This window comes from Cololabis saira, chromosome 14 (assembly GCF_033807715.1).
Source record: "Cololabis saira isolate AMF1-May2022 chromosome 14, fColSai1.1, whole genome shotgun sequence".
NCBI classification, from domain to species: Eukaryota; Metazoa; Chordata; class Actinopteri; order Beloniformes; family Belonidae; genus Cololabis; species Cololabis saira.
This window is the reverse complement of record NC_084600.1, coordinates 35533557-35550793: the sequence shown is the minus strand read 5'-3', so window position 1 is coordinate 35550793 and position 17237 is coordinate 35533557. Positions and strand designations below refer to the sequence as shown.

At 40.7% G+C, this 17237-nt stretch overlaps 1 protein-coding gene across 1 annotated transcript in view; it reads left to right on the top strand.

The window, feature by feature from the left end:
- Positions 1 to 3871, top strand: part of zgc:77151 (uncharacterized protein LOC337153 homolog) — a 49238-nt gene extending 45367 nt beyond the window's left edge. Inside the window, exons 12-13 of the mRNA XM_061739158.1 lie at positions 388 to 775; positions 1641 to 3871. Of these exons, the coding sequence (XP_061595142.1) occupies positions 388 to 775; positions 1641 to 2455 (1203 nt within the window). The 3' untranslated portion in view covers positions 2456 to 3871. The remainder of the gene's footprint in view (positions 1 to 387; positions 776 to 1640) is intronic.
- The last annotated feature ends 13366 nt before the right edge of the window (positions 3872 to 17237 follow it).

Genomic DNA, 17237 nt, shown 5'->3' with positions numbered 1-17237 from the left:
ACGATTTTCGATTTCAATTTCGATTTTTTTGGTAAAACTACAGAAGACAATGGAATAAATTGTTTAAAATATTTTATCTTTATTTTTAAAGAAAAATAGCTAACAAATTTCCCTATTGGGAATGAAGTGCAATTGAAAGATACTGTAAATCCTCCTTGAGTTTAGTAAAGTGACAACATTTACAATTTTCTTGACCAAACAAAGATGACTAGACGAGCTCTGTCTGTAATGCAGCCAGCTGCAAAAAAGGAAAATCGATTTTAACATCGTCTTGATTAATAAATCCGATTTAGATTTAAAGTCGATTAATCGCACAGCCCTAAATTTGCTCTAAATATAATTTCAGTTTGCAAAACAGGATGTTTTTCTTCTCCTTCTGCTCTGCAGCTCATCCAGCCGGCCCTCCTCCCCGGTGCCATGCCTCTGACTCCTGACCTGTCGCCCATGTCCACCCCCTTCCTTCCCTTCCAGCACCGAGCTAAAGAGCCGAAGCCCGACCAAGGCGAGTCTGTGGCTCCGGCCCCCGGAGTGCTCCTCTCCACTCTGCCCCGCCACTTTGTCGGCGGGTCTCTGGGCGGCTTCAGCCCCATCAAAGGTGTGTGTCCCCTGGACGTCTTCAGGAGTCGGATGAACCTCCAGAGAGGCCCGGAGAGCCCGGCCCTGACGCCTCAAGACCCAGCGCAGCAACGTCAGACCATCTACGCCATCCAGGCCAAAAGCGGGAGTCTGGAAAACCCTCATCTCAGCGGGGACCAGCTGCACAATCACTGCTCAGGTAGGGATGTTAAAAATTAATCGATTTTCGATTAATTGCCGTTATGACATTACCCGATTAAAATTAACGATTACAATTAATCTATTTATTTATTTATTTTTTTTCGTTTAATTTCACCAGCTGGTATTACGCCCGGACCACATTTAATGCGACACAACGCGCTGCGCCGCGCTGTCTCTTAGAAGAAAGAGACGGCGGATATGTTTGGTTTTAGTAATATCATGCTCAGGCAATGAGTCTGCAATGGCCCAGACGGGAGACACATGTAGCTCAGTGCTTAACTTTTATTTTTAATCCACTCTATATTCTTCTGGTTGTTCTCCGATATGTTCCCCTAAAGCCTGAAGGTTCCGCCTTAAATCGACGCAGAGCCGCCGCCGTAGCCTACGGCGGCGGCTCTGCGTTGTTGTAACGCGGAACCATAAATCAGCCTTCACCCGGTACATACATAGGTTTCTTTAAACATCTGTCCCCGCTACAGTTTTAACTAAAAGAAAATGTGCTCCAATACAGCAGGTCTCATCATTTTATTTTGAACACTGCCAAAACTCTAACTTAAAACGTAACTAGAACTTAAATTTGACACAAATGACACTATTATGGCTGCTGCTACTAATAGCCTTGAAGTGCACTTTATATTATATTCCTTGTGGTACAAAAATGTCTTTTTGTTACTTTTGTATCAAATAAATATTTGATCAAGGAATACATTAAAATGTCCTTTGTATTTTATATAAGCAAAAAAAATTATGTTTGTATCTCAGATGGGGGAAAAACACCGCTTATCAACTAATCGATGATCGATCGATAAGGTTATCAACTGTCAATTAATGAAATAATCGATAATTTGCATCCCTATGCTCAGGTTGTACGGTGGATGAGGGAAGCCAGAGAGGAGGCAATCGGGACGCCAGGAACCGGCCTCACCTGCCCCCTCTCCGGGTCCTGCCTCTAAACCTGGACTGCAGCGTTCAGGTGTGCCAGCTGATGAGGACTCGTCATTTGGATTCCTCTCAGTTGCAGACCTTCACCCGTCGGCTTTCAGAGGCCCTGTCCCAGGACCTGACCACCAAGCCCCCCTGTTCCCCCATCACTCCTCCCCCAGAGCAGGCGCTGCCCCTCAACCTCAGCAAACGATTCGCACCTAAGAGACCCAGCGCAGAAGGAGCAGAAACCAGTCTGCAAATGACGAATGGAAACGTAGATCAGCCGTTGTCCAAGAGGTCGAGAAGCAGCTATGAGCAAGTCCAAGATTTCAGCCTGGGGGGGCGGTCCGGCTCAGAAGGAAGTGCGGGAGGAGTGGAGGACGTGGAGATGAGGAACCAAGAGGAACCGGCGGATTTGAGCTCCCCCAGCAGGATCCGGGCCTTTTTGCTCGGGCTCCCGCCTTTCCAAGTGAAACTTGAGGAGGATCTGAACGGGATGAGGTTTGGGAAATTCTCTCCTTCAGTATCTGAGGCTGAAACCCAGAGAACTGAAGCTGAGAAAGGAGAAGGAACCATGGCGGTAAAGACGGAAGTGAAAAATGAGGAGGAGGTTGGAAAGGAGCAAACTGAGAAAATCAACAAACTACAGAAGTTGGAGGAGAGAGATCGCGCCCACTGCTCCGGTCCTCCCGGTCCCGGTCCTGCAGAGCTGACGGGACCCGGAAGCGCTAACACTGACACTCACTGCTTTTAGCATTTTCCTCTTTAAATACTCTCGTTTTGTGACCTGATGCCTGAACACAAGTAAGGAAATTGTCACTTTCCGAAGGTGGACACCTGTCCACCGAGAGATCCCATGTTGGCTCTTGATGTTGTTAAGGCTTGAACACACGGAAGCAGGGATGTTTCCTTTCTTCTTTTGCAACACCTGGCCTCACACCTGTATCTCTTCTCATTTCCGTTTTTAAATTTTCAGTGGGATTGAATTTTACAGAGGAACAACAATGTTGAGACTCATGACAATCATAGATCAGTTTCTCTTCCTTTCTGTTGGTTCTCTCTCTTCACGGTAAAAGCAAAAGGATCAGGAGTGAGACTGAATCTTGAAAGAACACTGCCATAACCTCCCATAACACTATAACTCCACTATTCAATGTTCTGTTGAAATATTGAATACGATCAGCATTAGTTAGAATAACAATATGACTTTTATTGGTGATGCTATGCATCAAGACTTCATTGAATCGCATCTAGAGTGTACTGTAGTTTAGTAGTTTCGATTTAAAATTGTACTCTACTTCTGTAGAGAGATGGTTATTTTCTGATAAAAAAGCTTATATGTAATCTGGAGCTCTGAGTGCAAAGCTCCTCGGTCTTCACATTATAGCGTGTTAAGTGAAGCATTTCTATAGTCCTGCTTGTTAGCTCAAATTATGTAAACCTTTCTCAAACACACGTGCCTTAAAGGGCCTGCGATCTGCCTCATCGCTGCCTTTCAAATACATCCACTTAAAGAGATATCTTGACGTTGGACCGGATATGTGAGAGACTTTAATCTCCCCGATCAGAGACAGATTTGATCAGACATGCCAGTGCTCATCTCCAACTTCACTCATCATAACAAGTGTTTAGACTGGACCCTCCTGCTAATGTTCGTTTGCCTTATCTGTAATCACACAATCGTCACTACCGCAACTGTTGACATCATACATGTAGCCAAACATTCAGACTACCTCAGCTTCTGTTTTGGTTGAGTTTGTTTTTTGTTTTTTTTCTCTCTTCTTCTTCTTCTTCACCTGCATCATCTTCTTCAGGAGGTTTGAGACCGTCTTAGCACCAGCTTGGGTAGAGTCTCCTATAAACATCTCTAGAGTCTGTGCCCACTGGGTGTGAAGGATAAGGCTGGCATGTATTGAATATCTTTAAATCGATTCAAATGGTTCAGAGATTGGAAAATTGAAATTATACATATATTGTTGTGTTTTTGGTCTTGTGACCAGAAAAATGTGGAATGTCTCAGCAACAAGGCCCAAACAATTGGAAAAAAATGATAAAATGATAACAATATGATATTGCTGTCATTGCCCTTGTTACAACCAAAAACGTAATAATGGCCAATAACGTAATAACTCCCAATAACGTAATAATTTTGGCCATTTCAAATGTAATAAAGCCAATAGTGTAATAATTTGCCAATAATGTAATAAAACTTTTGTGCCAATAACGTAATAACTTTTTGCCGATAATGTAATTATTGGCTGGTTATTACGTTATTGGCCTGGTATTAAAAAATTATTACAAAATTATTACATTATCGGCAAAAAGTTATTACATTATTGACTCAAAAGTTTTATTACATTATTGGCACATTATTACACTATTGGCTTTATTACATTTGAAATGGCCAAAATTATTACATTATTGGCAGTTATTACGTTATTGGCCGTTATTACGTTTTTGGTTGTAACAGCCCTTCCTGCGTCTTGGGCCGTGTCCACGCATGACTGACCTCCCTCTCCATCCTCCCACTGGCCTGCATTTACATGGCTTCAGTCTTACTTGTGCTTGGGCACCATTTTTGCTTGTACATACGTCATTACACAACACATCACATGACATTAAATCATCATTTAGCCCCTTTAGTTTACTCAAAGTGTGCGTGGTCTCAGAGAATTAGCACAATGGAGGACGGCAGAAAAAACATGATGCCAACTCTATTTTGCTACGTAGTTTATTTCGTATTGAAATCGTCAGATGCAGCCCTCCCACACTTAAAACAAACAAAAAAAGACTTTCTGCTCCCTGTGCAGCAGATGCTTCCTCCAATCACACTTCCTCCAACCATGCCAGAGACCAGGAGCAGTGCTGTGTCTCCTCTGTCCCGATGTCCAGTATCGCTGCAGCTCCGTACGAGCACCATCACTGTTGCTGGGACTTAACGCCCACATGTTGAAATAGTTCAGAATTGCTTTGGCTGATTTTTGGCGAAGACAGACACGGGTCAGACAACGGTCCCTCAAAATTATGAAATTTATTCTGAAATACGTCATTTATGTTGTTTTACATCAACTAATGTCCTGAAGTTTATACCTTTCTTGCTAAGTCACATCAAAGGTACCAGGTTATGTCAGCAGGTATTATATTGATGCGTTATTTATTGAGATACAACCTGAACTTCAGCATTGAAAGACTGCAAACTTCGAATGCTTTTAACTTTTAAGATTTGATTATGCTATACAATAAAATGTTTACCATTGTAATATTTAGCAACATTATTACATAAGTGTAAAAATGTTATAATAATGTCTTAAATTTGATTTCTTAACTCAAGACCCAATCTCTCTCATCAACATCCCTCTTTAGGGAACATTTCTCAACTTACTTTAATTATTCCCCTTCCATTTCACAAGTGCTTTTTAGCACACAACATCAACGTTTTAAAAGCAGAGAACTGCTAAAGCAGCTGGGATGTGCAAGGAAGCTGGCCAAAAGTAAAAAGCTCTTTCGGGAGCGGTCGTCCTGAAAACAGATCAGTGTTAACTGTGGGGCGCGCCGGAGTGTGACCAGCCGCCAGTGTGAGGTTACCGCAGGAAATATCGTTAGATGCACGCTGTTCAGCAGCTGCGTCTTCTGCTCTTAAAGCAGACGGAGCAGACTTTATTCCCAGCGGGACCAGAACCGCAGAATAGTTGTTCAAGGTTGAGACTGGTGTCGTCCTGCTGCATTCACGTGAATTTTGACATTTCAGATACAGACTTCTGGTTGAAAACGAAACTCGTGGCATTAAGCTTTGCTGCTATAATGTCGCTCTTGGCCAGTTGCTTTTTTTTCTTCTCACTTCTCTTTTAAAGTGCCATCACAAAACACCAACCCCTTACTGTGTAGGTGGAAAAAAACCAACCAAAACGTCAAGGTATCTCTTTGAATCACAGCCTTCCCTGTTTGTTTCGATGTCGCAGACGGTTCAGATTTGCACAGCTACTGTAAGCTTTTGCTTTTCCATATTTAAAGCTGCCATGTTTTTATTTAGTTTTTGTCTACTAGTGTTTTTGTTATTTGTTTTAATTACACAAACCTCGGAATCAAGTTCAACACCAAATCTAACTGGTGCTGTTTGTTCTAATTTATGTAGCTTAACGGCCATAATGTCGTCTGTTTGGAAAAGCCGCAAACTCTTATCATGGAAAAGCAAGTTAGTAAATCTTTTAGGAAGTTATATAGATTTATTTGTCCTGAGAGAAAATATTTTAAAGAAGTAATTAATAAGAAAGCATCAACTTCTTTTATCTTTTTTTTGTTATCATGACTCGATTTAATGCGAGGCAGGATTAATTGTGAGTGAATGAAAGATTATAGATGTGTATGATCAGTAGCTTGGCAGACGCACCAAAGTACTCCAGCAGACTCCTCCGTTACTTCTGTCGGATATTTAAAGTATTTCAGCCTTCGGGATCTCGCTTTAACAATTCTTTAATATCTCTAATGTCTGTTTTCTTCTTCGTTTGTGAAAATGAGCATTAAGGGGAATGGAGTCGTGAAACGTAGAATAAGTCATATTTTCAGTAATGCAGTAATGTTTTCTCGCAACAGGGTGACTGCTGTTTATGACGAGTGTCTTACTATGCTTCATCACGTCAGTAAACGTATTTATTGCTAATGAGGTGTTTTCTGAGGCCTCGGTGTGTTTCATCAGGAACAGGTAAAGACTAAAAACTCATATTTATGCGAGTGACAGAAGTAATTGTGGGGTTATGAAACAAAGTTTTCAGCTTTTCTCAAAGTAAGGATTGTTGCACACTACTTTTTTTCTTTTCTCATTTTAAACATACGATTTATTGCTTGGATGAATTGCTGCAGGCCTTAGAAGTAACACCAGGTTAATTATGAGATATGGCTCATTACAGCGCCACCTTTTTGTTTTTTAGCTCAGGGGGTTCCCTGACCGTATTGACTGATCATTCTCTCTTTGTTCTCCTCCATTTTTGCCCTCCTGAGTCTCTTAATCGCCTCTGATATGTCGTCACCTGTAGCGTTGAGCTAGTTTAATCACTGTTGCTGCAACTAATTGCCATAAAGTGATAACGCAGTTTTTCACAAGAGACTGGGACGGGAGGCCAGCGGTAGTTGGGGTTGTTTTTGCCGCTAGTAGGAACGTGAGACCCCAAAAACCGTAGATGCCTGTTATTTCTTTATTTTGAAGTAAAACTGAACTAATAAGAAGAATAAGAAAATATCCCCTTGTGCTGCTTTAAACATGCAATGAGAAGCAGTGGAAGAAGCCCAACACCGTCATTATCTAAGAACAGGAACCAGAAGTCCAAAGATAAATATCTGGTTCATGTACGAAGAGCCTTCTGTGGTCTTTGCAGCTTAGATTAAGGATGGACTTGATCCAGTTTTTTTACATTCCAAATATTTTTTTAAAGTAGAAGGGGATTAGTGTTTTTGCTGTTATTTTTCCTCACAAAATTACTTCTGTCACTGGTTTGTCCCGACCTTTATTCACAGTTAAAAACAAGTCAAACAAAGTGTAAACCTGTTTCCCTGAAGTTCACCTGGGCCTCCACACTCAGACTGGGAGCCTCCCAGTCAACCACAACTCCACTGGACCATTTCTTTTTTTAATTTCTGTCCTCACCTGATCATTTGCGTTAGTTTTTTTTTTTTTTTTTTCCTGCATGCTATGTATTATTATGAAAACATGCCCCTGAGGGTCATTAACGGTGAACGGAGGTCATTTGGTGTTTCAGCAGCATGTTAAACCAGTATGTCAGTTAAGTAGTTCTTTCTTTCTTTTTTTTTTTTGGCTATTTAAGCCTAGTTTATAAGAGTTTCTTTTTGTATTCTTTCGTTTCTCTGATAATTTTTTTTAAAATGTTTACATTTTGTTATGCATGTTAGACAGATTTCTTATATCCAATGTTTTGCACACTACTCTGGCGTCAGTCTCCAACGGCACTGCTTATATGTTTAGAGTACTTAAGTGCCTGATACTTAAAATTGGAGTTGATATTTGTGAGCAAATGAAAGTGAAACGAGACATTAACTTGAACAACAGCTCCTGTCGTAGTGTTTTGTTGAACTTTTACAGCCTTGCGCGCGGGCTGTTGGTTGCATTGGAGAAGTTAGCGATGTGGAAGGACAGTGGACAGCAGGATGCCAGCTCCGTCTGTCGGAGCAAAGTGGACCTACGGATTGACAACAGCGACTTAGTGACCGGTCGGACATTCATGCTGATTAGTGATCAAAATAAAGGTGCTACATGTCACATCTTAACATCCCCTGAATCGTTGGATTAAATGAACAGTTTAAAAAGATCTCAAAGACTGTACCGTCCCTTTCAAGAAATATGAATGACACCATCACACAAAAGGGAGGGCAGCACTAATTCAGCTCAAACTCTGAAATTGTATTTTGTAATAAATATGCTGTGTAGCAACACCACTTCTATCCACATGGGGGCGACATTTACCTAGGAAAGTTAATTTTCAGCTGCTGGTGTAAGATGCAAAGTAGCCCACTGAAATATCAGCAGAGCTGGCATCAGACGTTTCCAGGGGGATACACCGTTTAACATCATAAATGTCTGTCACGCTTAGCCGTGGTTAATGCAAACAGGTGGTTGCTTGGCGAAGCGTGTTAGCATGATGCAGCTGTCAGTCAACAAATGTTAGTTCTGCACGAGCCTCAATCTGGGAGTAAGATGGTTGGTGCTCTGTGAAAACCTGCTCCCCCCACATGTTAGTGGCCCTGTAATCAACCACAGCTTGCTAGGCCTCCCTGTGGTCAGACATGGTACTGCTACATAGAGTGGCTTTAAAAACGTTTCAAAAATTGACAAATATCTAAGATTATTTAAAAAAAGAAAAAGTCAGAATATCAGAAATTTAAAAAAAAACCTCTTTTATAATCCTAAAGTTAAACACGCACAACTAAGAAATTATAAAATTGTGAGTTTGTTATATAGAGGCTACTAGTGACCAAAAATAAAAACTAGATCTTTTAACCTGCCAGGTTGTATGATATTTGTTTTTTTCCTGAACACAAATGATCAGTTTAGTGTTCATATTGAACTGATTAACCAAAGTCTTTCTTTGAAATAATGGGAAAGGTTGTTTTTTTTCCTAAAGAAAGAGTTGAAGTCCAGCAGATGCATTATTCGTGTGCTGTCTGGTGGATACAGAAGAGTTATTTTTTTCTTTACATCATACACTGCTTTCAAAATGATCCGTTTTAGTTGGACGTTTCTCTCTGCACCAGTTAATGCACATGTCAGTTTGTCAGCTGGTAATCCAGGAAAAGGACGTTTGTCTTAATCCTTTCGTGCGGCGTGTCTGGGTATTCATAGATGAGCAGTTATCTGAAAAACCTTTCTGTCTGCAGCGGTTTGGTTGGTTTAGCAGCAGACATCGGGAGTTAATCACACATCTATTCAGTCATTGCATTGAACCAAATTGCTATTTAATGGATTTTTGTTTTCATTGTTGAAAATTTAAATTCCTAAGGTATAAAACTGAAAATAGCTGGGTTAGAAGGAAATGTTATTCTGCGAAGAGAATGATAATTAATTTGAGAAAGAAATGTATGATTGTTCCCAGAAACAACAGAAAATCTTATTCCAGGACTAATCAGCCGAGCCGATGGGTAAATCCCCACGAGACTTATGCTCCTAAACACCTGACAATGTGGAACCAGTGAAGTGGAAAAGTAATTTAAATAGCAATCTGTTCTGTTTTAAAAATCAGTTACATTTCACGAAGATCAAACTAATCCAGCTGATTTAAATATGATTTAAAATAAAGATGCTTTTTTTCCCTCCCTTTGGACTAAACATGTCCAGTGTTACTGTTAGTTAGTTTTTATAGTTATGAATTCTTCACATATCTTGTTCAAGTAAAGTGAGGAGGGAGATATAAACTCTAGTCAAGAAAAATGACGTACGTTTACGACTGTATTATTTAAATATGACGTAGCTGTTAAAGCAAATCTTAGTGGGAGGAGATGGACACGTTGGGCTTGTGGGTAAAGACGTCCACATTTGGAGAAACACCATTTACAAATGGCTAAATTAAATAACATGTAACAGATAAAGATTTGATGTTAAAAATGTTGCATGTGGCACCTTTATAACCTCGATGTTACACTGACGAATGTCTCACGCTTTCCTGTCGCTTCCTCCTTGTCAGTTTTCTCTCATATTTTCTTCTCTTTTTTTTTTCCTTTTTTAACCGCAGAACGACTGTAAATTTGAACACCCTCTTCATCAGCTTGTCTTTTAAAACTGAAGAAAACAAAACTGAACTGTTGGCCACGGAGTCGTCCCACGCAGGATGGATGCTGAAATCTTTAAAACTCTTCCTGTTGAAAGCATGAAGCGATGCTCTGTGTTCGTGAACGCGCAGGATGTTGGTTGTAATCAGTCTGCTGCACAAGCTCCTTCTTTTGTGTGTTTAAGTGGTAAACTGCTCTGTGTCAGGTACCATTCCATTTTAACACTGTATATTTATAATAAAAGTAATCTGTTAATAAAGTCTGCGTGGTGTGTTTCTATGAAGACCGCAGGATAAAACTATCAATTGTATTACTATCATTGAGATATTTGAATTTTGAGAAGAAATTACAGGTAATCTTGAACATGAATTAGTAGACTATAGTATTCTGCAAATTATGTTTAAAGCTCATAAAAAAACTTTAACAATCAACATTCAGAAAAGATTTGAAAAAAGAGAAAGCAAGTATAACTTAAAAGGAACAGAGATTTAAAAAAAAACAAGATTCAGGACTAAATTGATGGAACGTTGTGTTTCTGTGAAAGGAATCAGTTTATGGAACAATCTGAATAAAGAAAACATAATCAAACACTACATTCAAAAGAACAATTAAAGCCTGTATGTTAAGGAAATATAATGAAATACGTTAGTTAAGTTTGAATGACATACCCATGGACGGCGGTTATATTATTTTATTTTTTTATTTACTTAGTAGTTTTTTACATTTTTAATTTATGTTATTTGTGAATTTATTTCTTAGAAAAAGGGGCAGGTTAGACAAGATTCTTCTTTCTGCTCCCTTTTCATTCACAATTTATGAACATTTGTGTTTGTATTTGTATTGAATTGTTAGTTTTATTTTTTGAATGAAATAAAGAATAAAATGAAATGAAACATAAATTATCAGATTAATATAAAATAGTTTCCAACAAAAGGATGTGGTGTTCCAAGATAAAGACTAAAGTTGATGACAGTTTGGATCTCCTGATGAGGACAAAGCTGCAATGTTTATGCGAATTAATTATCTTGAGAATATTATGAGAGTAAAGTTCAATCTTTTTTTTTTATAAGAAAAAGAATACCAGAAAATATAATATTGACAAACTGAACTTTCATAACAGTTTTGTGAATAAGGTTTGGAAAGTGCTGCCATCACTGAGAGAGAAGACTAGCCGTTTGAATCCTCGTCATGAGGCTCCTCCAGTCGCCATCCTTGGAATATGAAGCTAAATAAATGAAGGCACACCGGTGTGTACTGGATCAGTGACATCATCTTCATGTGGGACCAGAGTACGGAGTGTATGTTGATGAGAAGGGGCTGCTGGAACAAGCATCCCTAGTGGGAGGGGTTGATTGATATACAGTATACTATTTTATATCATATATGATCAGAGGTGGGTAGTAACGAGTTACATTTACTCCGTTACATTTACTTGAGTAAGTTTTGGGAAATTTTGTACTTTTAGGAGTAGTTTTGAATCACTATACTTTTTACTTTTACTTGAGTAGATTTGTGAAGAAGAAACTGTTCCTCTTACTCCGCTACATTAGGCTATGTTGAGCTGTTACTTTTATTTTATTCCTTTTATCCGCGTACGCGTCAATCTCATGACATCACTGGGTGATTCTTTGGGAAAAAATGTTTGTTTTTGCATGTTTTGTCACATTTACACAGACTCAAACACACACAGAGTTTCTATGAGTTCATGGGCTTGTTCTAGTTCTGCCTGGTTAAAAAAGAAAAGTACAAAGGCTTGAAATTTTGTGCTACTTGTGATTAGTTTATTTTTTTATTCTGTTATTTTATTATTTATTAAAGTACTTGAATTTACTTTAAAATTATTTTAATTTAAGCTATTTTTTATTAATTTTAATTTAATTTATTATTTTATTGATCTAATTTGCCTGAAATTATTATTTTGTACTTTTGTCTGTTTGAATGGTCGAGTTAAAAAAATAAATCAGACGTTACTCAACAGTTACTCAGTACTTGAGTAGTTTTTTCACCAAGTACTTTTTTACTTTTACTCAAGTAATTATTTGGATGACTACTTTTTACTTCTACTTGAGTCATATTATTCTGAAGTAACAGTACTTTTACTTGAGTACAATTTTTGGTTACTCTACCCACCTCTGTATATGATACAGAGAAGGTCTTACTTCTGTTCCCTAAAGAGTAAAGGCCAGTCAGGATCTCGTGGTGCCCTGCAGCGTTCAGTAACAGGTTATCAGCACAGGATACTTTAGGCCCTGTGGGTTGTGGGGTGGAGTCTCTGGTGAGTTGGTAACGGGGACATTTGGAGACTTAATGAAGACCTTAAATTCTCTGTTGTGTTCTTTGAGCTCTCCCTAAAAAGCGCTGAGGGCCTGTAGCTGACCTGCTGTAGGAGAGCGGTGATCCTTCTGCAAAACTGTTAAGATGGACCAGGTGCCAAAAATAACTTTCACGCGAATGTCAGGATGCAGGTGTTCCCAGTGTTATCTCGCTTCACTTGTCTGGTTGTAATCTTATGGCTGATTGGAGTAACATTTAGCAAAGAACTGGTAAAAGTAACTGTCTGGACTTGAACCCAACAACTCGGCCCCTGAAGAGTATGAGGGTTCAAGAACTTCAAGCCACTGGGGGAAGAGGAGGCTGCTGAGAAAAGCTGCAACAGGCTCTGGAGGAAGAGGAGTGTTTCTGTGCTGCAAGATGGAAAACAAGTTGAGAAAATGTGAAAAGAGTTATTCTTGCAATCCCAAATTTGGCCACTGAGCTCTTTGGGTCCCTGACAGAAACAGATGAAGCAAGACACTCGCCTAACGACCACAGTGAAGTGATTACCCCACTCAAGACACCAGATACTGTAAGTGCTGATTATTGAAGTTGTAAAAAAATATTCCTAAATGTAATATTTGTGAGAAATGTGACAAGAATAATAGTTGAAGTATAAGTATGAAAATAACATTTCAAAGAAAGAATATAAGCTCATAGTGGAAAAAAATAAATGTATTCACAAGCTTTATGATGTTTTATTAACATTATTACATATTAAGTTACAGTAGCTTTAAAAAAAGACATTTAATTGAGATAAGTTGCAAAGGACAATCTCCAGAGCTATTTGTGCTTCTTGTGCTTCTCCAAACTTAACACTAGATGACAGCAGAGAACTCAGAGAATTTAGGCTTTTGTGATGAAAGTCTATCATCATCATCATCATCATCATCATCATCACCAAATAATAATTGTTTTGTGGTTCATTCTTACAGATGAGATGTAAAATGTGAGTATGTTTGTTTCTGAATGCCGACTGATTAAATACAGTGTTTTCAGTTAATTGCTTCCCACAACCAAATCTCCACAGTAAATTTATTCATAATAGTTATAAAGTTTTGCTTGCTGTTTGTGCAATGTGACTGTGGGGAGGTTTAAATTCCACACACACACACACACACACACACACACACACACACACACACACACACACACACACACACACACACACACACACACACACACACACACACACACACACACACACACACACACACACACACACATTCCTTTCCTGTGGGACTCCTGGACACTAATTGGATTCCGTTTCAAAAACATAAAGAGTAAACATTCACACTGAAGAGGAAATGAACACATTCCTGCGTCTGCAGCAGCAGCGTTGCCACCAGGGCCGTGCTAAAAGTTCTGCTTTGTTTGTTTGTTTTTGTTGTCATTCAGAACCTGCAGATTTGACCAAGATGTGAATGAGGGATCATAAAAAGATTAAAGTTCATCCTAAGTTTTAAACAACATTGTTATGTCAAACTGGTTGTCTCAAGGTGGACGTCTTCTCCTTCTTCTTCTATGCCCCTGTTTCTGCAGCGTTTCAGCAACGTTGGCATTGATAACATCCTCCAGAAACAGCTCCGGTGTCACTAGAAAGTGTCCTCTCATCCGATACTTTTACAGAATTACCATTTCATCCAGGTGACCTGGATAAAAAACATCCTCATCTTAAAACGTGATGCTCAATCAGCAGAGGTGTCAAGTAACGAAGTACAAATACTTCGTTACCTTACTTAAGTAGAAATTTTGGTTATCTATACTTCACTGGAGTAATTATTTTTCAAACGACTTTTTACTTTTAGTCCTTACATTTTCACGCAATTATCTGTACTTTTTACTCCTTACATTTTAAAAACAGCCTCGTTACTCTATTTCATTTTGGCCTTTAAAAAAAAACTATCCAGTTAAATTGCTCCATCCGGATAGAGTGAATTTGGTTGTGGTTGTTTCAGATGTTCTTGTCCAGTTTTGTTCTTACATCCCTCAGATTCCTGCAACTAAACTTGGATGTACATTCCAATAAAGGTTAGGATACATTACTTTTACTTTTATACTTGAAGTAGTTTTGAAACCAGTACTTTTATACTTGAGTTGATACTTCAACTTCTACAGGAGTATTTTTAAACTCTAGTATCTATACTTCTACGAGTAATAAATGTGAATACTTTTGACACCTCTGTCAATCAGTCATGAATCGTTTTGTCTGTGTGACAGCTGATTTTTCAGCACCGTGTTTCCTTTCACGTTGACTTAGACGAAGGTTTAGGTGGAGTTGAGCTTAGACGTCTTTAACTTTTTTTTTTTTTTTTTCAACTTTTCACATACTAATCTATTTATTGAAAGGGCTAAATATTAATAAGAAAAACTATGTGGTGAATGTGGAATTACATCCAGGGCAGCAATTATGTAATCTAGATGAGTCAACTTTCTACTCATTTCTACTCGCTACTTTATCAGCATGTAAATGTAAACTTCAGATGGCAAAGTGAACAACTGAAAATCTTTTTTGATCAAATGGTATCTGAAATGAGCTGAAACAAAGATTAGCTGAGCTCTGCGAGGAGCCGCCCACTGCTGGCTTCGAGTTTCTGGCGGATGGACGAGCTCACATTTCAAATGTTGTTTCAGTGGCAACATCAGAAGTGACCGCTGCCTTCAGCCGGTGTTCTGCCAATTTCTGCTGCTTTGCCAAAAAATGCTCCCTAATGGTTTTCTACCTTTGTAGAGCTACACTTTTACTGTGTTTTACTCCCTAGCCCACTTCCTTTTCCCCCACGTGGTCCTTGTCTCTTGCCAGGCCGTCATTGTAAATAAGATTCTTAATGACCTGCCTGGTTAAATAAAGGTCAATGACTGAATTAATATCAAATAAAGCGATATAATTGTTTTTTTTTTCCTCTTTATCGTATAATGTTCACAAAGTGTAATGTAATTCATGTCATGGGTAGTGTATTTTGAAGGATCTAATACTCAACATCCCATATCATCAATTTTACATCGTGCAAGAAATGATTCAAAATTTGAAAATCGACTGTGCGCATGTGCAGAACCACAAAGTAGCATTTCTCGGCAGGTAGCAAGGATTGGCAGAACACCGGCACACGGTCAGTTCAAGCTTCCTGCTCAGCTGAGCGTCTTCCTTGGACTTCCTCGCATCAGTCCGGTTGTACAATTAACAGCACAATTATGTCACGATTAGTTAAACTGGCGGACCCAAAAGCAGAACACAACAAAGTCAAAGTCCAAGGGTGTTTATTAAAAAAGGCAGGAAAAAAGCAATCCGGAGGGCAGCGGGATTCTAGTGTGCCGATGAGCAGGCTGAGGCTGAGTGGCAGGTAGGCAGGCAGGCAGGCAAGGCAAACGGCTGGCGGAGATTCTCTGAGGATGAGAAGGACAGGAATCAAAAATCACGAGAAGCATAAAATCTGCACTCACTAACTAAAGTTTCCAAAAATGCAAAACTAGGGAATATACTGGACAGGTAGACTAGAAGCGTTACCACACACTAGGGTTGTGAAACGATCTGGCATCGGCGCCGCAGGATCTCCAAACATTTGTAGACTGGGGATGATTAGCTGACGCCATGCAGGTGAGGAGACGAGGGAACTGGAACCAGGTGTGCCAAGCTGAGAGCTGGAGCCAAGCCTATATGCCCACAGAACACACACAAACAAATAGACAAGACACAGACACTGACAGACTGTGACAGGGCCCCCCCCTCAAGGGACGCCTCCAGGCGGCCCACCAGGCTTGCCCGGGTGACTGCGGTGGAACGCAGAGATGAGGGGAGGGTCCAGGATGAAGCGCCGAGGCACCCAGCACCGCTCTTCAGGGCCGTACCCCTCCCAGTCCACCAAGTACTGCAAGCCCCTCCCACGACGCCGCACATCCAGCAGCCGCCGGACCGTATAGGCAGGGTGGTCATCAATGACGCGGGGGGGCGGGGGGGGAACATCAGGCGGAGCCAGGGGACTGGATGACACAGGCTTCAACTGGGAGACATGGAAGGTGGGATGGACCCTCCAGCGAGGAGGCAACCTCAGCTTGACCACTGAAGGATTGATGATGGAAATTATTTCATATGGACCAACATACCGGGGCGAAAGCTTCTTGGAGTCCACCTTCAGGGGGAGGTCTTTGGAGGAAAGCCACACCCGCTGGCCTGGTTGGTACACAGGGGCTCTGGACCGGCGCCGGTCAGCGTATCGCCGATTTCGCTCCACAGAGCCGAGGATTGCCGAACGAGCATCTTTCCACACCTTGCGGCAGCGCCGCATATGAGCCTGGACAGAGGGAACGGAGATGTTGTCCTCCTCCGCTGGGAACAAAGGCGGTTGGTAACCCAGGGACCCCTCGAATGGCGACATTCCCGTGGCCGCACAGGACAGGGAGTTGTGGGCATACTCAACCCAGGCCAAGTGGGTGCTCCAGGAGGAAGGGTTCTTGGAGGCAACACAACGGAGCGCAGCTTCCAGGTCCTGGTTGGCTCGTTCCGTTTGTCCATTAGACTGGGGATGATAACCAGATGTTAAACTGACAGAAGCTCCAAGGGCTTGACAGAAAGCTTTCCAGACCTGTGACACGAACTGCGGTCCTCTGTCCGAAACCAAGTCAGCCGGGATGCCGTGGAGACGGAACACGTGTTGCACCAGGAGGTCAGCTGTTTCCAATGCCGTAGGTAACTTGGGAAGAGCCACGAAATGTGCAGACTTAGAGAACCTGTCCACTATGGTAAGGATAATAGATTTTCCCTGGGACGGAGGGAGCCCGGTTACAAAGTCCAGAGCAATATGGGACCAAGGTCGACTGGGCACAGGCAGTGGACGAAGTAAGCCAGCAGGAGGTTGGTTGGAGGACTTTCCTCGGGCACACACCGAACAGGCAGACACAAAGGCACGAGTGTCGGCCTCCATAGCAGGCCACCAAAAATGGCGCTTTAGTAGGGA